Here is a 22,702-nt window from a genome sequence, read left to right as displayed (position 1 = left end):
ACTGGTTCGCACTCACTTGTAAAAGGTTTCATATGAAGACAACATAAAAGTGAAAATCCAAAGCAAAGCAACTGCAAAAAGACACAGAAAATTTTCCAGCTCATTTGGCTAATGTTAAAAATGACCTACAGACATATCAGAAACGCTTGATAACAAACCCCAGATGTGCTCTGCTCTCTGTAGAATATGTTCACCTGGGAAGTTATATGAACTACTGAAACATATATAAAACCCACAAAGGACCTGTAATCTAACTCAGACATCCCAAATATAAGGTCTGTGGAAAAAGGACTTCATGAAAGAAGTGGGTTGAAGAGACATTGGACCCTGGGTGAGCCCAAGGTTCTGGGAGGGAGTCCCATGAGCAAAGGCAGCTCTGCCCTGAATTGACAGGTTTCTTGACAGTCTCCAAACCTCTCCTAGAGTCTCACTTGTTGCAAAATAAAGGAGGTTGGACCACGTCATGTCTAAAGTTAGTAAGTCCAGCTTTAATGTCAAAGAACATTTTTTGACATTCTAAATTTATTACATAAATGAGTGTTTTTTTTTTTAAAGATTTACTTATTTGAGAGAGAGCAAGAAAGAGCATGCATGTGTGTGCGAGCAAGGGAGCAGGGGGAGGGGCAGAGGGAGATGATCTCAAGCAGACTCCCGCTGAGCATGGAACCCGATGTGGAGCTCATTCCCATGACCCTGAGATCATGACCTGAGCCAAAATCAGGAGTTGGAAGCTTAACCGATTGAGCCACCCAGGTGCCCCACACAAGTGAGTGTTCTTCTTTTTTAGATTTTATCTATTTATTTGACAGAGAGAGGGACAGCACAAGCAGGGGAGCAGCAGGCAGAGGGAGAGGGAGAAGCAGGCCCCCCACGCTGAGCAGGGAGCCCCATGCAGGGCTTGAACCCAGGACCCTGGGATCATGACCCGAGCCAAAGGCAGACGCTTAACCGACTGAGCCACCCAGGTACCCCCACAAGTGAGTGTTCTTAATGAAGTAGAAAAGGAAAGCTGTGCAAAGTGCCCTTTGGTGGGCAGCTGGTTATGCCAAAGGTTGCTATCTAAGGGCTTCCCATCTGAGCTACCTCTCAGTCGACACTCATTTATTCATCTAAAAACAAATAATTAATGTGTCCACTATGTGTCAAGTATTAAGTATACAGTAGCTAACATGAAAGACAGTCACTGCCCTCATGGATTGTATAGTCTAACAGAGTAGATGGACATTAAATGAAGCAATATTTCATTACAGAGGTATTTAAGGCCACAAAGGAATGGTAGATGCTTTATGACAATGATCTGTAACAGACATGTAAGCTCCGCTGAAGAAAGGATTCCTAAAAATATTATAATTACGCTGAGACCTAAAGGAAAAGTAGGTATTAGGCAGGCAGAAGAAACAGTATGTACAACGACCCTGAAAAAGAGAGAAAAAGGCCAGTTGTGACTGGCTCAAGATGAGGAAGAGAGAGCTCAGGCAAAAGAAGTGTGTAGTGCATGAAGGGTCATGTAGGCAGGATTAATGAAGGATTCTGACCTTTATCCTAATGGCAGTAGGACATAACCAAAAGGTTTAAAGGAGGACATTATGATTTTAAAAAGTCACTCAAGGGGCGCCTGGGTGGCTCGGCGGTTAAGCGTCTGCCTTCGGCTCAGGGCGTGATCCCGCGTTATGGGATCGAGCCCCACATCAGGCTCCTCTGCTATGAGCCTGCTTCTTCCTCTCCCGCTCCCCCTGCTTGTGTTCCCTCTCTCGCTGGCTGTCTCTATCTCTGTCAAATAAATAAATAAAATCTTAAAAAAATAAAATAAATAAAAAAAATAAAAAGTCACTCAAGTTTTTATGTAAAGAATGTACTGGAATTGGCTAAGCTGAACTGGGGAGACCAGTGAGGAGCCTCCTCTAGATATCCAGGTGATAGATGAGAGTGACTTACTCCAGGATACTTGAGAGCCTTCCATGCTCGCTTCTGGTCCTTGTTCTCCCACACATCAGCCTGATCTACTCTATACAGTTACTGAGCACCACCCATGTGCCAAGCACCCCATTCAGACCTCTGGGCACATTGGCAGAATCAAGATCCTGGCAGCTCTGTCAGGAAGTACCATCAGAAGCCCCTTCCACCTCTGTGAGTCCTCCCATCGCTAGCCAGACCACCGCAAGAAGTCTGTGGTGTGGCTTTATCAGCCAACTCCGGCAACACACATATTCTTGGGGGACTCTAATTACAGTTATAGCGTCAGAAGCTTGTCCCTGCAGCCTGGGCTACCTTGTTCCTGTGACTTCAAAGAGTACAGGTTAAGTAAGGAGGATCCCCTCCCTCTAATAACTAAGTAGGATAAGTGCAGTGCCCCCACTCCGTCCCCCCCTGGGGGTTACTGTTCCGTTGGTCCTCCTACCGCAGGCTTGAAGGCCGTACATTACAATACCTCTTCCTATGTTCTAAATTCTACTGTGGTGATGGCTGCACAACTATGTAAATATGCTAAAAACTGTTGACCTGTACACTTAAATTGGTGATTTGTATGGTATGTGAATTATATCTAAATAATGCTGTTACCAAAACAAAAAATAAAGATGCCATCTCTTCCTTAAAGAAGATGGCAGTAATGATGAGTGAAAGGACAGCAGAGATATGAAAGTCCCGAAGCTATAGGACTGACACTTCCCACAGATGTTGCATATTGACATATTTTATTTTATATTCATAGGCAACCCAAAAAGTCTCTAAGTCTATGAGAAGAAATCGAATCTATAAAGGTTGTATTTTCTCTGTAGACCACTCTGCCGGGTGATGGGTATTAAGGAGGGCACACGTGGTGATGAGCACTGGGTATTATTTGCAACTAATGAATTACTGAACACTACATCAAAAACTAATGATGTGTACTATACGGTGGCTAACTGAACATGGACCACTCCATCTAAACACTCAGCCAAGGAGCAGCAATAACAACAACAATAATAAATACATAAACATTTAAATTCTCAAAAGAGATGTGTTTTTCGAGAAAAGCTGGTTCCATACAAAAGAGGTAAAAGAAATACACCAAATTCTTCTTCATGTACCTCCCACAGTTTACCTAGGAAAGGTGCAACCTGAGAGCACACACCTCTAAGAGTCCTAGAACTTCCGGGTTCCTGGCATTGCTGCTCTGCAGGTGGCCCTCTTCTACTCTCCATATGGGGCTGCAAATAGCAAGGAAGTGCCCCATAAATTGCTATCTGATTGCACTGTATCTGCATTCATAATGATGCAGACAACAAAGGAAGTTCCTTTGACCAGAAGGGTAACAAAGGTTGATGCTGTTTAAAACAGTCAAGGTCTTGGTTTAAAGGCAACTGTAGGCTAACATAAGAAGGAAGGAGAGTAGGACTGTAGCATCTTGGAATTTGCAATAGTAAGGGAAAGGGATTATGGGTACAGGAAGATATCTGCTCCTGACTTTTAGGACAAGTTCCAAAACCTTAGCTATGAGACTATTGCTAAAAACCTAGAGGGTTATTCAGGAAAGAAGGTTGTGCCTAATAGAAATTCTCTGTAGACAATCAAGAACAGAGTGCCCAAGAAACAGAGCATTACCTAAGGAAATACTGATGTGATTATATATAATTGGGGATCTCTGGAAAGCTCAAACTTAAGCTTTAGGAGAAAGATAAACAAAATTAAAACTAGGGATGAATTTTAAAAAGCATCTAAGAAGGGTGCAGTTAACATGCCAGAGTCAAAATGCCAGAGTCAAAAAAAATGCCAGAGTCAAAAAAAAATAAGGTATTGCTGGCTACATTCAAATTAAGAAGAAAACAAGAGGACAGAGTAACAATTTGGGGGAAGGGAATGTAATGTTCACAGAAGAACAGTGAAAAAGGAACCTATTTCAGGATGGAAGCTGGCTTTTATCTCTTGTAATGAAGAAAGTGGTCTCCATATTGGGCAGGGAAAACAAAGAGCACGAAGATGGAGCTGGGAGGCAGAGGAGAGGAGGGACTGTGCCACTTGTAATGATTTCTAATTCTCTCCCTTAGACGATTCTCACCTCAGGGCATTGCAGAATGGACAGGTCCCTTCCAGACACCATTATTGCTTTATATATATATAAGATATAATATATAATTGCTTATATACATATGTATCTACATATGTGTAGTTGTATATATTGCTTCCTCTTCCAGGTTTCCCACAGGGCTATTCCTCCTGCCTTCATTACACATGGAAGCTCAGCATGCAAGTGGCCTACCCAAAGTCACAAAGCCCACAGGGAACAGGACCAGCTGTAGACCCAGCCGTGTGACCAGTGCTCTTTTCACTAACCATCTGTCTGTTCACTACATCTTCAGCGAACAACTGATAAAATTCAAGCTACATAATATTAACGACGTCAGTATTAAGTGCATTTGTAGCAAGACAAATACTGTGAACCATCAAGTGCTAGTTACTAAACATCTATCCAAAGGTCGTATAGCTCTGGCTGTTCAATCCTCAAATCGCATTTACTCTTCAGACCATCCCCGGGAGGGAGTTATAGATGAGGACCCAAGGCTCCCGGCATTAACTGACTTGGGGTCACCGTGGACTCACGCAGCAGAGATTTAAAAGCACTGAAATCTATTCTAGCTCTAAACTCCATATTCTTTCCACTGCACCTGGCTGCTACTCTACATGTTTATCAAGGACTACTCTACAAGGTGGAACGACAGCTGACCCAAATGCAGTAGGCAGAAAATAGTCAATGACTTTCTCGAGTCCTCAGAAGTTTGATGTTCCAAATACATTTTCATAAGTGTGGCCTATGATCATGCTCACAAAAGCAAAGCCACCTTTCTCTTTTTTACCTAGGTCTAACTCTTGTGGGAAGAAATACTGAGGACCTGAGTATAGCAGGGGAAGGAGTAGGGGTGGGCAACAAAACAAATAGCATCTGAATTTCCTGTGATTTTAAAAGGTGCTCAAAAATCGCCATATTCCCTGGGGCAAGTGTACTTCCCTCCATTAAGGAATAGGCCAGGAGGTTGTTAGCCTGGGGGCAAAGGGAAGATAGAAGCATGGGGAAATGGAGCCTTCTCTATCTCCCTAGTACCACCTCCTGTCCAGTCACTACTTCTGGCTTCAGAAAGCACAAAGATGAGAATCTAAGGCTCTTCAGGTTAAGTTTATGACCTGGGATCACCAGTGGTAAGTGCCATCGCAGTCTAAATGTTTGGTGTCTAAAATCCGGTGTTTCAGACTCACAAAAGCACAGGGACAAGAAAGTCCACTGGCACCAGCAGCAGTAAAGAAACTCCTCTAAGTATAACTATTTGTCAGTTCAACAAAGGTTTATCGAGCACCTTCTACGGTATACATCAAGCAATGGGTAAGCACTGGGAAGGAAGCAGAGAAGGAGACAGACCCCGTGCCTATCTCTGTGGAGCTTACAGTCTGTAGGGGGATTACTGCTACAAAAGGGGAAGCTCGATGCTCTGGGTGCTTGAAAGCTAGGAATGGAGCTGAGTCTTTATCACACCTCTGAGTCTCCCCTAATTCAGAGAGTGTTTCAAAATTCTGAAAAAAGAATTATTTTGTTTATTTTAATTAAAAAACAAACAAACCACCACTACTTACTTATAAGGAGCCCGGTAATGTAGCAACTGTTTATTTTAGGCACTGGCTTTTGAAACTTGATCAGATATATGTCTTAATAAAAACATAACTTGCTGAATATTTAAGAATTCACCACCAACTGAAACTTTCACCTTCTAAGAAACTTAAGTCGCTACACAAAATTAGTCAAAGTCGACCATAGAGAGTATAGGTGAAACTTCAAAATAGAACGTATTTGGGGTGCCTGGCCGGTAAGCGTCCGACTCTTGGTTTTGGCTCAGGTCGCAATCTCAGGGTCCTGAGACTGAGCCCTGTGTCAGGCTGTGCGCTCAGTGTGGAGTCTGCTTAAGACTCTCTCTCTCTCCCTCACTCTCTCTCTCAAATAACTAAATCTTAAAAAAAAAAAAAGAACATATTTCCTACTTTATTTATTCCTGTCCAATGTATGCCCCAAGAATATCCTTTGCTGGAAGTGTTAACAGCCACTGTACAATTGCAAAGGGAGGTAGGTGTTCAATACCTGATCTATTCTCCTACTTGCTCTATTAATCCATTAATATAGTCTCAGATTATCTCTTCCTACCACCTTCTATTTCCCCAAACTTCCAAAGAGTGGCAGAGCTGGGATTTTAGGGATTTAGACCTATGTCTGTCCACAAAATCAACAGAGTGCACCAATTCCCTACAACTCTGTCATGTGTCCCCTCTTTAGATTAGAGGCAGCAAATCAGAATGCCTCTGGTGGCCAGGCAGGCAACACCATGGAGCAGAAGAGGGCAGGTAATGTATATGCATGTGTGTGTGTGTGTGTGTGTGTGTTTAAAGAATGGGACGAAAGGGAACTGGAGGACTACAGGGAATTGGAGGGAACTGAAACAGACAGCAGTTATTTGGCTCCAATGATTGCTATCATGTGCGATCTTGCAATTTTAAGAGAAATCAGAATTTCAAAATTTTATGTATACTCCTGAACATTAACATTAAATGTGAGTCCAAACTTACTTGTTTTAAGAGCACCACATGGGTCAAACAGGTCACCAGCTTGCAACCTTTGTTAATACGCTGTTGGCATCATCTTTTAAACAGCACCAGTTGGGTATGCTAAATTCTGCAGGGTTATTTTCATAAGTGTAACATCACCCTGGGGATGGGTGAGGCAGAAGGTTCATTAACGCCTGAAATACCGTGGGTACTCTCTTTTTCAGGCAGTCTAGAGGGACTCCGGGACTGATAGCATGTAAGGTAGAGCTGCTCACTTATGATCACGAGGTGCTTTTCTCCTTGGGGGCCCAGAAAATAAACTTCATTTCTTTCCCATAGCAATCATACCCCGAGTGGTTGCTCACCCGTTTGTCAATGTCGTTGTGTTGGAGCTGCACAAAGCGAGCGCTGATGGCTGCAATGTAACTCTGCTGATTGGAGAACGCCACACGGCCAGCACCTTTGGGGTACTTCAGCTCTGGGTCCGTATCGATGCCAGCATAGCAGACGCCACCGTACAAACGGTCCATGATCATTGCCAATTCAACTGCAAGAAAATAAACACAATTCGGTATAAATGTTTAGAAGGTACTTTTGCCCAGGGGAAGAAAGAACTATTTAAAGATCATGCAGTATAATTAAGAAAAGGAAAACCCATGTTAGGTATCATGAAGAGTGTCCACATCAGTCTTACAACTCAAGTAGGGGAGCTCCTCATATTTAAAAATAAAATGAAAAAAAAATTAGAATTTACACAGTACACACACAAATTTACATAATCGGAACTTTAGCAACAGTATAAAAGGATCTATCAGCAATCTTCCTGTTCTAATTTCTAACTGTTTAGTCCACTGGAGTGGGCCCTGGGTAGGCAAAGCATTTCAAACAATGCCCTAACAAGTTAATTATAAATAGCCCTATTTACTGACCTCTAAGACAAAAAGCAATTACTACAGTCACACTGCTATATTAAGATTAAGCTATAGAAAGAATTAACTGCTCATTTTAACTAGAGGCAATATATTTATAACCTTAAGATAAATCTCTACAATGAAAAATATGTATTTTTTAGTATATTCTATCCCAACTGAGAAATCTCCACACTAGCCTCTCACACTGAATTCTAAATAATAATACTAGTAATGATAATAGCAGCAATGAACATTTATTGAGCACTTACAATGTACCAGGAAACACTAAGCTGCTATGAAGGCAGTAAAAACATACCCATCCTGTACTCTGCTATAAATCCAGAGGTCTGGTCTGCACTCTTTGCCACATTTCTTCTACATAGACCTTTATATTGGTATATTTACAAAACACCTATACAGAAGGCATTTGGAAATTGGAACATTCCAAAGGTCTGATATCCTAGAATTACCCTCACCATAAAGGTGTCAAGGAGAGACAGGGAGCAGTTACTTACCTGGATCCAAATTGCCTGAAGGTAATTGTTTACTTGATACTGGATGTCACTTCCTCCACGTATGACCATTTCTTTCAGGCTACTCATATGACTTAAGTCCAGAAGACTTAGCCCTACCCCTGGGGAATGACCAAAGAACCCATTTCCCTCAAACACCTACATATGGTATTTAGAAAGGAGAAGAGGGTAGGTGGATGATGACCTGGGTCACAGCCAGTGTGCAAAGACCGTCACATCACACAACAGATCTCCGTGGGAATTAGTATTTGGGGAGAAGGAAAGCAGCACAAGCCAGTGGGGTAGAGGAGGAATTTTGTAGCAGATACAAGAGTTGAAGGGTTGAATGGTGTAAGAACCCCACCAGATTTCTACAAACAGAAGGAAAGCCAAATAGTACTGGTTCCTGCAGCAGGAAGCTGCAGAGCCGGTAAGAAAAGCTGTGTTGCTATGACAGAAAGGATGTCTTTCTACTTAACTTCTCCAAAATTTCTCTCCATACCAGATGGCCTAATATTGGTGACTATTTCCTAAGCGCCTGTTTTTAAGAGGAAGAATGATCTGCAACCAACAGATTCTGGAATGTTCAGAAGGTAAGAAAATAAGCTGGCAATAACTGAGCCCTACAATAGGTACTACTGAAGACAGAACAGCAGAAAGCTATCCCAATAATCCCATCATGATCAGAATTTCTGAGTCATATTAACCAAAGGACATTGCTGATTACAGCCCAAGTGGACTCTGATTGCAGTCTTGGGGCAGGATCCAGGAATCACATTCATTCAGATTATGCAATAAGAGTCACGCACATACCCTGAATATCAGAGTTCAGTGAGTCCTCATACTTCAGCCCAACAACTTCCGATGGCTTGAGGACTTCCTCCCATGGCTAATAGTATTCCAGTAGCAGAGACCAAACACATTGAAGGTAGAAATAATTAAATGTAGTCATTAATGAATTTCCCTTATTAGTCAATGGACTTACTAAAATAAGCAACCTCAGGAACTGGAAATTAAACACCAATTTTCCAAAGACCAAGCTTCTCATGGACTGGAATAAGACAGTAAACACTCCACCAGCCTGGTGAACAGCCAGGGGAAGAATGCTGGCAAGGGGCTGAATGGCACTTGTCTTCCACACCTAGAAAGGACTCAGGATTGCATCTGATTTAGAAAGAAGGTATATCACCTGCAAGCTTGAAGCTCCAGTTAAGGAGGAGAGTTAACCACAAAGTTACTAAAACCCCAGGTTCTTCTACAGCATAGTGGTCTCCAAAGGAATTTTAGGGATCCTTGGATGTCAGAGAAGGTGCCTTCCATAGAACAAACCCTCTATTACTTCATGGATCTGGCTATTAGAAAATCATCTTCACATGCCAAAGATTAGGTCATGACTGATGTTGCTGGCAGTTAAGTACTTTTGATAGGAAGCAAACCCTCACTCATTTATGCTTTTATGAAAGCAAATTATAAATAAATCATTTCCACTTACAACCTTATATACAGTCATTTTCTTGGCCACCAAAAAGTCTGCAGACATTTGAGCTAATGAAATCTCACTCGTGTGAAGAGCAATTTGTTGAGAAGCTAGAGGAAACCAAGGTGACTAAAGAGTTGTTTTGGGAAAGAGTATGAAGATTTCCCATCTCTCTTTCTACCCTAATCCATGTTTTAACTACAGAAGGTCTAATACTGTGATCACCCTTGAAGAAAAGTAAGTAATAGTCAAACAACTGCTGTTTATATTTGGTCCTTTATTCAATCAGCAAATCTTCACTAAAAGCACACTTCCTGCAGGCTAGCCTCACGCTGGGCTCTAACACAAGAGTGGTGTTATTTAAGTACTAAACAGAGTTTCTAATTATTGAGAAAAGTAGCCATGTTTGGTAAAAACAGCATTGAAAAAAAAGAGAGAGAGACTAATTTAATTCATCCACAACATAGGTGACTAACAGAAACACAGGATAAGCCTTCCTTAAGTCCTAAAAATTTCTAATCTGAAACACTTTTGTATATAGAACATAAAACTTCACCTACAGATGTCAAAATGTACAACTAGTTTTAGAGACTAGGTTTTAAAGGATTCTTTAAAGTGAATATCACCAGTTAATACAGGAAAGTCCCACATAGATTCCCTTCCTCTGATGTGGGTGAAACTGAGCCATGAGGAGGGCTACCCACTTTGACTACTTGGGAGAAGGAGAGAAAAACAGAAGAAAGGCAGTAAGGATCTGGCAGAAGTAAACTAAAACCTTCATGGACTTATGTATATCTTGTGATCTCAACCCTCCTCATGAAATGTGAGCCTTTGATCAAGGATGTGTCTTATTCAGAAAACGTAGTCAAACTACCTTTACTAAGCCTCTGACAGTGAATCCTCAGTCTAAACTATCCTCTGTAGAAGATGGGGACAGTGCAGCTCCCAGGAGCAGGGCATACAGGTGGAGGCTGGAATTCAGACAGTTGGAAGTGACAGCAGGCATAGCCAGAGGCCATGTGGAGGTCAGGAGTTTTCGGACCACTTTGTATTTTTTCCTTCCTATCCAGACAGTGTTCACAGGATCTGTCTGGTCACCACAGGGGTGGAAACGAGCAGGTCTGGTAGCCAATGGCATTTTGTACTTTGGGTGAGATGCTCTGTGCTCCTAAGACAACTCAAGTCTTCTCATGAATGGGAACAGCAACACTACTATGACTCTAATCTACATATTGGCTCTTGTGATGAGCTTCCCTGTGCCACAGCTGGAGAGGGAAACAAGACTACTGCAGTTCTGTGTAGCATATAGAAATCTATAAATTCCTCTGGGTTGCGGGGACTATGCCTCTGAAATTGAATCCAAACCCCAATTATGGTTCCTTGGATTTGCTTCTGAATCTTCACAGAGATCTGAAAGGGACTTTAGCTCACCAGAGAGAAAATCATGATGACTACACTGGGTAGTTCCTATCATTTAACTGTATTTCAAAGGCAGCCATAGGTAGTGTCTAAATTTGAGACACTATGAGAACCAAATGGGGTAGAGCAGGAATGAGAACTCCCAAGGGAAATATCAACACATTCATCTTTCCAGATTCCAAATTGTGAATCTAGAAGCCACATTTTCTTCCCTTTGGAAATAAGAACAAAGCAGACGGGAAAGTATAAGGCACCTCAGGAGGACGAAGAGGTCTGGACTTCGGAAAGAAAGCACAATTCAACTAGAAGCTGGACTGTCTAGGTTTTCCACAATTGCCAAATTGGTTCACAAGGCAGTTCACACACCTTAAGTAGAGGAAATGTGCTCATAAACTTCCATTCTGCACCAAATATTGGGAAGTTAAGAATATTTTCAAACAAGTGGTATGAACAACAAACTAAGCCAGAGAGGTTAAGTGTTTAACTTGATTAAATCAGATTGGTACCAAGTTGACTGTTAATACTGTTACTGAGACAACATCTCAGATCTCAGCTTGATAAAGAAGCTTCCTTCTGTGCAAAGAATATCCATACTTGAAGTCTGGAAATCGGAGTTTCAATCTTGGCATTTTTACTTATTGTGGCCTTGGCCAATCACCCCCTTTGAACTCTGCTTCCTTATCACTAAAATGAAAAGACTACCACTTACAATCTCATAAGGTTATCATGACGATTAAACATACATGAGAGCTCTAAACACACGGCTCAGCACAGAGTGGTGCTCAAATGTTTAGTTTTGCCCAGGGGGTGTTTTTCTCTCTACTCATAAATCTTTGCTTAATATTAACTTGGCTTGGTTTCTGCTCCATAAGCACCAATTCGTCCCAGACTTACTTTGGCTTTATGCTAAAGTTACTCAACCTGCCAATGATATGGCAAAGTTTGATATCAGTTGTGGGTGAGTGTTAGCTTTTCAGGGTGAGAGAGAACACAAGCATGTACTAGCATTAAAAAATCCTTAACCCTAAAAGCAATCCAGTTAATCAAGTCAGTGTGCCAAATCTGGAGTTTATCTGGGACAACTCATACTGAACTTGGGACTTGGTGAAGAGAAAACTTCTACTACTGAGAAATCTGGTATGATTTCTGCCTGCTACCATTTATAGAACAACAACAACAAAAGGATATGGTTACGATCCTCCTATTTCCTAAGTCACAAATCAGGATGTGATCACTAATACTTATGAACTACCAGAATGTTTGTACAGAATATCTGAAATATTATTTTTTAAATATTTTATTTATTTGAGAGAGAGAGAATGAGAGAGAGAGAGAGCATGAGAGGGGGAGGGTCAGAGGGAGAAGCAGACTCCCGGCTGAGCAGGGAGACCAACGCAGGACTCAAACCTGGAACTCCAGGATCATGACCTGAGCCCAAGGCAGTCACTTAACCAACTGGGCCACCTGGGCGCCCCAGAATGTCTGAAATAAATGCTCTAAGAAAAATTCAGGATGTTCTCTAAATGTACACCGTATGTCACTGAATATTTACCTCAAAAGTTTTTTTTTATTGTTTTGTGTTCCTCCCAGAAAAGCCATCCTCATAATAGTCAGTGGGGGGGAAAAGGCAGAGAAGGAAATTTCAGGATCTATCACAGAATATTAGTAGGGGAAAAACAGACGGGAAAGAATTATCAGAGCAATAGGAAAGGCAGGAGATCCAAAGATGACAAGCAAATGTAGGCTCCAGGGACTCAGATGAGCTATCTCTCAGAACTGATCTGTTCTGCAGGACCTGGCTGATAAACTGTCAGAAGGAAGTCATGAAGTAGAACAGCTCACGTGTCCCTAATTAAAGAGGAAGTCTGAGGCTTTTCCAAGCATGATTAAAGCTGGAAGTGGATGGAACCCAAAGCTTGATCACTGAGGCAGTCCTCAGATTAGATATCTAAGCCTCTTGGGGTCAGAGTCTAAGCTGGGGTCAGAACACTCATGTTTATAACCTGGGGGAGCATACAGGGATCAGACGCTTCATTCTCCACCTTTTCCCGGTGGCCTCTTTATAATCCCCAAGCCTGGCATTCATTTCCTCTCAGAGCAAAGAGATACATTCTAGAGAGGTCCTAATCCCCCAGGGAAATACAACAGGGCTATTTCTGTATTGAGATTCAGGAAGACATGCTGTTCACATTACTTGAATAAAGAGTGGCGACATGCTGTTGTACCTGCAGGTGGTGGCAAGTAGAGAACCAGACAGACTACCCCTTTTCTGGTACTGACTCTCTGAAGAATATGTAAACTTTAGCCACATGATGGCATGGTGAGTCTACCTAGAGTATTTCCTAGGATGGTGGTGGGAAGAGGTGGGGAGTGGAAGGAGAACAAGACCCGAGAAACACCGAGAGACTCAAGGCGAACCATCCTTGACTTGCCACTGTCACTGACCAGCAATGGAAGGGATGGACAAGAGACAACAGGAATGTGTATTATTTAACCTAGAGCAACCAATAATCAGGCAATCTAACTTTGGGTAAACATCTAGATTTTCCATTGATATTTTCCCATTTTCTGGTTAATTTTTTTAGGCCTATGATTTTTTTTCCCCAACCTGAATTTTAAAAAGGAAGGCTTGTCAAAAAGACTGGAAGCACCAACTTAAATTCAGCCAGGGCAATACTGCTTAAAACAGGTTGCCTTGTTTCTTTAGAAGGGTTTGTGTGTTTCTGTTTGGTAGAATAATTTATTAGTGATAATACTCCCTGTCTACAATGGGAAGATATCAAAAAGAAAAAGCCTCACAAGATTCAAAGGAATAATTCTTGAGTGATAACATTTTAGTCACTGTAACATGTTAAAGGACAGTTTTTGGCCTACAGTGAGGTGAAAATCAATCTGGACACCTAAAAATCTCACCTGTTGAGCACTATTGAACCATGTCTAGTCCAGGATCACGCTATATACAGTATCTGAAAGACTTTTCAGAATTCCATAACCACAATACCCTCTAGAAGTAATAAAAAATGCCCTGAAGTATTTAAAAACCAAATCTGAGAATCACTGTGTTGAAGAATATAATTTAGTATCCAAGTACTTCTGAGTTAGCATTCTATTAATACATTTCTTGTCTTCTTTGCTTCTGAAATCTCTGACTCTGTAGATGATGACCTGTTTAACACGACAGTGGGATGTTCATTCAGTTTGGCATGGACATGAACTTGCTCTGGGCCAGTAACACGGGGATGCTCAATAAATGTTTATTGTTCAAGTGAACTGCATTGTATTCGATTCAAGACTACCTAGAAGAGTCAAAATGAATTCCTTTAAAAAACAGTCTTCTATTCCAAGGCACACACCAGTCCACAAAGCTCAGTGTGTTGCAAAGAAACCCAATTCTATGCACATGGATAAAAGCTGCAGATGTTAATTCTTTTTGTTTAGATTACATGGATTCCAACCTGAAGGGCTTGTATAGAGTAAAATGCTAAGATGCCAACATGGATTGTTTAGCTATCTAGAAACTAGCTACACTTACAGGAGGTGTGGATGGGGGAACATTTTCACTAGACCAAGTGAATGTAGATTACTATCCACTCACATGTAAAACAAAACCATTTTAAAACAAAAAGCTTTAGCTTAGCTTTAAAAAAAAGAGAGAGAACATCGAGACTTATAAAAGGTATACTCTCTAGATAGGGAATGCAAAATCCCATTTCTGACTAGACAACTAAATATAATTCTTGTCTAATCCTAGGACTTGCAGCATCTTGTGAATAATAGTAAAAAGGGTGAATAATAATAAGTAAAAAGGGAATTTAGTTTGTAAACTTTTGTGTCTGTGACTTAAAAACAGACATAAAAAGTTAAAGCCAGTTCTGTTATTTTTATAACTGTGGGACTTTTTCTTTCAGAATTCTTTTTTTCAGATCCCCATCTAGAAAAAAAGGAGAGGGACTAGAATACGAAAACCACTTTGTGCTTGTAGTTCGCTGCAAAAAAAGAATAACTAGAATGCTAGCAATGAATGTTCATTCTTTTAGAATACATATGCGATTAAGACTATCAAAGGGGATTCTTCTCCCTCATCCCAAACATACCACCAGTTAGAAAAAGACAGGAATATTCCATGCCCCCACCCACACTTTTTTTTTTTTTTAAAGCACAAGCAGTTTAGAAACAAAGGGCTACATTTGCCCTCATCTCATAATGCTGTTCACGTTTGGGTTAGGCCTTCCTAGACTCTATTCTCTGACAGAGGATAAAAGGGAGGCATCTCTGCTGCTTGGCTTTCTTCCTCTCGGCACAGTTTTCTTAGAGTGAGAACAAGACCTAATGATGTTTGATTTTCTGAAAAACTGTAAAATTACAAACTTCATAATTACAATTAATGTGTTTTAAAGTCCTTTCAAAACGGAATTATGAATATATCTTTAGATGGGCCTACAGTTATCTTTTAGGAGTATACTGAAGTTGAGATTTGAATAAATACATTAGAAATGTGGATGAATATTCAGAACTAAGAAGTCATCAAAGTAGAGACAAATAGCTGTAATTCTTTTTTATAATTCTTTTATAATTTTTTTTCACTACTTGATTTCAATGGTCTCTGCTTTTTCTTTTCTTTTTAAGGTAAAACTAAGTCTGCTTGCTTACAAATAGCAGAGAGAACATTGCACTTTTCCAACTACAGGGCAAAAGTAACCTTATTTTTCATCTTACTTTTGAAAATAAACTCAATTATTTTAAGCACTTTAAAAACTTCGTTCTTATAAATAATTCTATTGTATTCTACTGGTAGAACACCGAACCGCAACTGATCAGATTTATCTTTGGATTTAAATATTGAAGTCATCGGCTCAGCATCACATCAAATGCCCCAGTCAATTATGATTCTGCCCAATCTCAGCCCACAATTATTTCATCATTGGAAAGGAACTTAAAAAAGAAAAAAAAACAGGGAAGCTTTTAAAAAGTCGTAATAAAGATGCTCAAATACATTAGTCATTTTTCAAAGTGCCATATAACAGGAATCTGTTTCACTTGGGAAGAGTTCAGTTTGATTCCCAGCGACACAATTCCTAGCAGTGGTTTGGCTTGTCACTGAGGGGTACACAGCTGCGCTGGACAGATTTCTGATGGGGTGACTTCTTTTTCTGTCACACATAACAATGCTGACTAGCACGAGAATGCACACTGCCAAATGTATTGTTATTATTTTTAAAACGTGTGGTTGAGAGCACTAAATGGAATTCACCCTTTCAAAATAACAGTTAAATGAAATTGACTTTTGTACCATAAGAAAATAAAGCATTTGGGGAGAAAATGTTTAATCCTGAAAGAGCTCAGTGAAACTTCTTTTTGGAGACTGTGTAAAGCTGAGCAGAAATCTAGAAAATATTGAAGACTAACTACATTGGGGATTTTGTTGTTGGTGGTTTTGTTTGTTGCGGTGTTACTATTTCCACTCACCAGCTCGAAGGGGTCGTGGAACTCCCCCAACAAAGATAGTTTTTCTGGGGTCCAAAGGCTGAGAACCATCCATTACAAAGTCACTGTCACTTAGGTTCCATGGTCGAATTTGCACCTGAAAAAAAGTCGTTTACTTGGTCCTTACTTCATTTCCATCAACCCCAAATGAGAATAAGGTGACTAAAGACAAACCCACTGATTTGTGCATTTTACAACATACATAACCCAAACAGAATCCCAGTTATTAATTTATGTTATCTGCATTAGGTGCCTTTCAACAGAACTTGGGGAATCTACTTACAGGTACTCTACTCAACACTCTAAAAGCCATATACCATGAAACCTTCAGAAACCACCTGTGGTTTTGAAAAAAGGAAGTTTTTTAGAGACAGACTTGGGGTTTTGAATCAGATCCACTTTACCACATGATAGACTGTTTATAACATGTTACAGTTCAGCAATTAGCTTTTTAAGAGCTCACTTGAAGAAAGGGAACAGGAACATTAGGAATATTTTCTAAAAATTATCTATACGTCTGGCTTTAAAAATTTTTATCAACCCCTAAAATTGAAACATTTATCTTTCAGAAATATGGTTTAACACAGATCGACACTCATCAGGTTAGCATGGAATTACCAGCAATATCAAATACTGAAGCACATAGTGTTATCTATTTTTGATTTATCTGATTTTCCTAAACAAGTTTGGTTAAACAAAGGTGAGCCTAGAAATTGAAGTTACTTTTCAAAGAGTAGAAAAAGAAATCTTTATGGACATACTTCTTTCTATTTGGTAATATCTCTTCACTGGTACTCTGACTTCCTACCTACAAAAAATAAGGTATTTCATCAGAATCGTAACCTTTAAACATATTCCTTTCAATCCATAACTCAATCATCAAAGAATAGCTTAAAACAAAACCACAAAAAACCCCTCCCATACCAAAAGGGGAGCGTCAGTACTGCCTGAGAATTGACCAGTCACTCAGCCAGCCAGGTGCTCTAGGAAATGAGCTAGGTGTAGAAGCAGAGAAACCAGCCTCTATCTTTAGGGAACACGCTTCTCCTTTCCCAGTCTCACCAATAGGACAGGAAACAAAACAGATGAATTTTCATTTCCTTAGTATCAACACAATTCTTCATTTTCCCCATTGCCCAACTGTCAACACTTAATGCAAAAAAAACTCATAAGATTTTTTATGTGACTTGACTTATATCTAGAAGTACTCTCATTTGAAAGGTAGTAAATCTGTCAATTACAGTTTCAAAGCACCTTAAATCAACTCTAGGACTGGCCAGTCCACACATTCCTTATGATTGCTACAAAGTTCACCATCCCCCACATAACTTTTTGCCATTTATAACACTGTTGCCTTCACCAGTTAGTGAGAAGCGGTAAAATCTCCATTTCTTCCCTAGACCCTAAAAACATAGACCTGTTTGCAATTCTGCTAACATTTAGGCATCTGCTCCACCTTTATCATGTGAAAAAAAAAAAAAAATCCTTGCTCTTTCCTTGAAACATTTGGTCTGTTTGACTAAATTACTGTTCCCTTGACATTTACCACAAAGGCAGATTCATGAATACCATAAAGCACCACTTCTAAATCCCTTCATGAGGGCCCACTACTAATTTTTAATTAAAAACATAATTTCTTCATACTGTAAGAACAAAGATTTTAATGTCACCAATAACAAAAAAGTAGGACATATCTTTTTCTACACAGAGCCCTCTCTTCTTCCAGTCTCATCCACGATAATTTAAGGCAGCTTCAGGACCTGGTAAGGCAATTCCAATCACTTAAGGATAACTGAATTTAATTGCAGGTCACTTTGTTTCACAAATGAAAACTAGTCCCCCTTGTAGTATCCATGGTGTTCCAGTTTCATTTCAATGGAAGTACAGAAAATGCAGCCTTCTATAATAGCTGTAGGTTACTGCTGCTCAAAAGAACTCTGCAAAAGATCTCAAACCTTCCCGCTGAGAGCTTTCATTACTGCCTCTTCTCCCGCCCACCCTCGCTTCATTACATCACACGCAACCCATTCCCTAAGCCTATTGGTGTATTATAGATTAGGTAAAAATACAGGAAGAAGACTCAAGAGACTGTAATGATTAAACCCTATTCACAGAACCTGCATTTCCCAGCTGCCACCAGAAAATAGCTCCTCAGAGCTCCCACCACTATAGAATCAGAGAAATGTCAACATAGGCCAACATCAGCACATTCTACACGCTAAGCAAAAAGTAATATTGTGGTACTGTTTGCACCGGGAAGTTACATTCACACTCTGGTTTCTCTCTGAAATATAAGCCCATTCTCACATAAGGCATGTTCTCCATCTGCTAAGTTTATTCTCAGCCCTCGGGGCCTGATATCCATATTTTATCTTTCTGACTTACTCTTTGAATATATTTTCTGGTCCTCATTTATATATATAGATATTTTTCTACTTTTTAAATACCATGCTTTCTAAGCTGACTCAAATATACTGTAGGAAGGGGTGGAATTCAAATAAAAGAACTGCTTTTTTATTATCTTCATTTCTTTAATAATTATTTTTGAGAACGGATGAAATTAGAGCTCTGTTCTAATTCAATATAAACTTCCCCCAGCAAAACAACCTTTACATATATAGGGATCACTGTGTATATGTGTGAAACAACTCTTTCAGTATGTTGTCAAATAGGCTATACTCTGGGCAGTAAGAGCCTTGACATCCTGAGGGTTGGAAGTTTAGGGACTTCATCAGACATGGTGAAAATTCTCTTAAATGAGCCTGACAGTGATTCCAACACTCCTTCCTGGAGAAACCTGACTACATTTGCTTAAAAAGGTCACTCTAGAAAGAGGCACGGCCCATAGCCCTTCAGCCACGCCATGTCCTCATAGCAGGGGTCACGTAAAACCAAAAGTCCTTAGGGATGGACAGGTAGCATAAATTTACCAGCCAGCAGGACAACAGTTGTTAGGCAGGCAATGACACACTGGAGTAAAACATTCCTTTTAAAGGAAGCAGACACTTGTCAGCTCCAGCAAGTAGTTACCATTTGTGAATGTGTTGTCAGATTTTTCCATTTTTCAAGAGTAACTAGAATTCAGATTTTTATGTGAAACTTCAAGATTTTAAAATATTGAGAAAGAATTCAAACGTTAAAGCCACTGTACAGCTAAACCAAACTAAGTGCAAACCAGATCTATCCTGTGGGCCCCAGACTTGTGATCTCTGACTAGAAAGGTTTACTTACCCCACAGCTCCCAATGGAATGTTGTCTTCCATAAGCACTCATGAGAGAAAAAACAAAAAATGGTTTTTCCTTAGTTTCTTTTTTAAGCGTATGTTCCTATGGAAGCTCTGGTGAGGATCATGAAACCTAGTCTTTGGCTGAATTATTTGCCTCTTAATTCTTAAGAACTAGTGATATGAATTATTGTCTGAATTAATAATCTTCTTTGCATAATTGCTTATCTCCAAAGGCAAATCTTTTTAAGGATAAAGGCAAAAACCAAACGTAAAGGTGGTGCTATTAATATATCAATTTATGCCATATAGTGACTCTAATAACCTTCAAGAAACCTAAAAGAATTAATCATATCAACAGTTAGTACAGAAAGCGCTCATTTTCCTTTTCAAGGTTTCCTAATGTGTGTTCTGTGAACAGCAGGTCCGTAGGGTTGTTCTGCCAGACAAGCAGTGTTTAGGAAAAGTTACAGGAGATCTCTTCCTTCTTGGAGTTTCATGGTACCTATTGGTGTGTATTAATCAAAGGCTCTAAGAAGTTCTACAGGAAAGAAGTCTGTTCAAATGTTGTTTAATCCAGCATTTCCAAATTTTTTTTCATAACACCTATTAATATCCATACTTTGGATAATACTGCCCTATTATATCTTACTCTTAGTTTGTATCAAAATATGGCATAACAAGGGGCACCTGGGTGGCACAGCGGTTAAGCATCTGCCTTCGGCTCAGGGCGTGATCCCGGCGTTATGGGATCGAGCCCCACATCAGGCTCCTCCACTATGAGCCTGCTTCTTCCTCTCCCACTCCCCCTGCTTGTGTTCCCTCTCTCACTGGCTGTCTCTATCTCTGTCGGATAAATAAATAAAATCTTTAAAAAAATATATGGCATAACAAGGTTGAACCAACTAAACAAAATGTAGAAACTTCACTCCGATCACGGCTTTTTCTCACTTATTTCCTGATATTGCTCTAAAAGGGTTGTTCTTGTAGAAATTAACGTTAAGTGGTTAAGAGTATAGTAAATATAAATTATAGCTGTTCAAAGAATTGAAAGCTTTCTGACTAAACTGCACAAAAGAGATGTTCAACTACTTTGATATCAATAAAGTATAAAGTATTAAATTACAGTTCTGTGTAAAAACTGAAGCTTCCTATTTAAAACTAAAAATCATTAATAGGTATAAGATCAGGCCAAGTGCTAGGAAAGAGAGTTTAAGAAATAGAGTATGGGTCACTTTTTTTGACCAGAAGCTATAAGATCATTTTCTAAAAAATAAATTTCGTTGAAAATTTGCAAAAGCCTCTAAGTAAAAATTCAATACAAAATGCATTTTTATTGTATCTTTAATAACTAGATAAGAGAAAACACATAGCTTTAGTAAGAACAGTTTTTTAACATAAACCTTAGGGCTTTAAGTCTCCACACATGACCAAGCCACCCTATGGCTCTAGAATTCTCTGTTTAGACCACTATTTAGAATTTAGACATTTACCTACCAATAAATAATAGTATCTTGAGCTCATTTTGAACATTTCACCTATATTTCATCCTTGTCTGATCATCTCTTTAGGTTACAAACATCCAACACAGAAACATCCTACTACATAGTGCCTTCCCTTTCATCTAGTCATCTCAGTACAGCGCCACAGAGCAACCAAACTGTTCAGAGTCAACAGTGCAATCTGGTGGCCAGCTCAGGAAACTACCTGATCAAAACCCCCTTCCTGGCTGTTTTCTTTCCCATGAATTTCCCATAAAGCACGTGGCCTAGTCTCCCTACCCTCCATTTCCTCTTTGTTTTCTCAATACCCTTCAAACTCCTACTCAGGAGAAGGTCTCCATTTTTCTCCCCTAGTCGTACACAATCCTTTCAATCTACATGAATCACAAAAGCAACACTGCAGAACTGTCAGGACTGCTCTCTCTAGCAAGCAGCACCATCGCGGCTCTTCTGACGGCCAGGATGAGTCAGCTAAACTAGGTCCGCTGACTTACAGCTGCAACAGCTCGGCTGTACTGGTAATGAACTCAGGCCCACCCCAGCTGTCAGCAATTCTATTTTAAGCATCACAGACCTCACAGAATGACTGGAGTGCCCCACAGTATCACAAATAAACTAGTTTGTGGTTTGTGAGGCATCTTTATCTCTTCCATGCTATAATGGGTTGTTTTATTATTATTAACCACCAAAACTAACAACCACAACAGCAATAATTGTGGTTTGGATTCTCCAATGTACATTCATATTTGGTATCTCATTTCAACCTAATTTCTTTTTTTTAAAATTAATTAATTTTTAAAAGATTTTATTTATTTATTTGTCAGAGAGAGAAAGAGCACAAGCAGAGGGAGTGCAGGCAGTGAGAGAAGCAGGCTCCCTACTGAGCAAGCAGCCATCGGATGTGGGACTCCATCCCAGGATCCTGGGATTATGACCTGAGCTGAAGGCGGATGTTTAACCGACTGAGCCACCCAGGCGTCCCTCAACATAATTTCTACCATACAGCACCCTAACAAAAAGGTCAGCCAATTTCCAGGAGTTTAGATGCTACTTATTATTCTCAAGTGCTGCTCTCTACCTATTGGAGAGGAGGAGACACCCTCCCTGTATCTTCTGAGGGAAGTGGCCAGAGAGCAGCTTAATAGCTCATTGGTTTCATTGCTCTTGATAAGAGTTTTCTACCCTGGGCTGCTCTGGGGCCTCCAGTCAGAATTCCACTGGGCCTCTAAGCAAAAAACTAACTCTCAGACTCAAACTATTCCTCCCATTCCTTAGATAGAAATAGATTACAGGCCCCAGAGAGCTTCATCAAAAATAGGCAGGATTCTTCCTGGACAGGGAGCCAAAAGTAACCCTGGGAAATTCTCTCATGTCCTCCCAGAATGCTCCAGGTCCACCATCAGGGTCAGGAAATGGTCTGGGTACAAAAAGGAAACCCCTGCCATCTGTACCAAGCTGCACAACCTGTCTGACGTACGGAAACCACAGGCTTTCAGCGCTTTCAGCGCTTCAGCTACTTTTGAACAATTCAAATAGCACTCTGCATACTGTTTTTCATAAGGGCACCCAGTAGAAAAACAGAACACGCATAAACTGTGCCCTGAAAAGGGTG

The 22,702-nt window shown here is 40.2% G+C and overlaps 1 protein-coding gene across 5 annotated transcripts in view; it reads right to left on the bottom strand.

The window, feature by feature from the left end:
• The window catches only part of CPEB3 (cytoplasmic polyadenylation element binding protein 3), a 178,538-nt gene that overhangs the window by 15,277 nt on the left and 140,559 nt on the right, over window positions 1–22,702 (bottom strand). For all 5 annotated transcript variants that reach the window (XM_026481651.4, XM_044378035.3, XM_044378033.3 and 2 more), the window contains 2 exons: window positions 16,347–16,461; window positions 6,927–7,108 (listed from right to left, as the gene is read on the bottom strand). In XM_026481651.4, the coding sequence (XP_026337436.1) occupies window positions 6,927–7,108; window positions 16,347–16,461 (297 nt within the window). The remainder of the gene's footprint in view (window positions 1–6,926; window positions 7,109–16,346; window positions 16,462–22,702) is intronic.

Source organism: Ursus arctos, unplaced genomic scaffold (genome assembly GCF_023065955.2).
Source record: "Ursus arctos isolate Adak ecotype North America unplaced genomic scaffold, UrsArc2.0 scaffold_7, whole genome shotgun sequence".
Classification (NCBI taxonomy): domain Eukaryota; kingdom Metazoa; phylum Chordata; class Mammalia; order Carnivora; family Ursidae; genus Ursus; species Ursus arctos.
The sequence above is the reverse complement of the archived record's forward strand: the minus strand, read 5'-3'. Positions and strand labels throughout refer to the sequence as shown.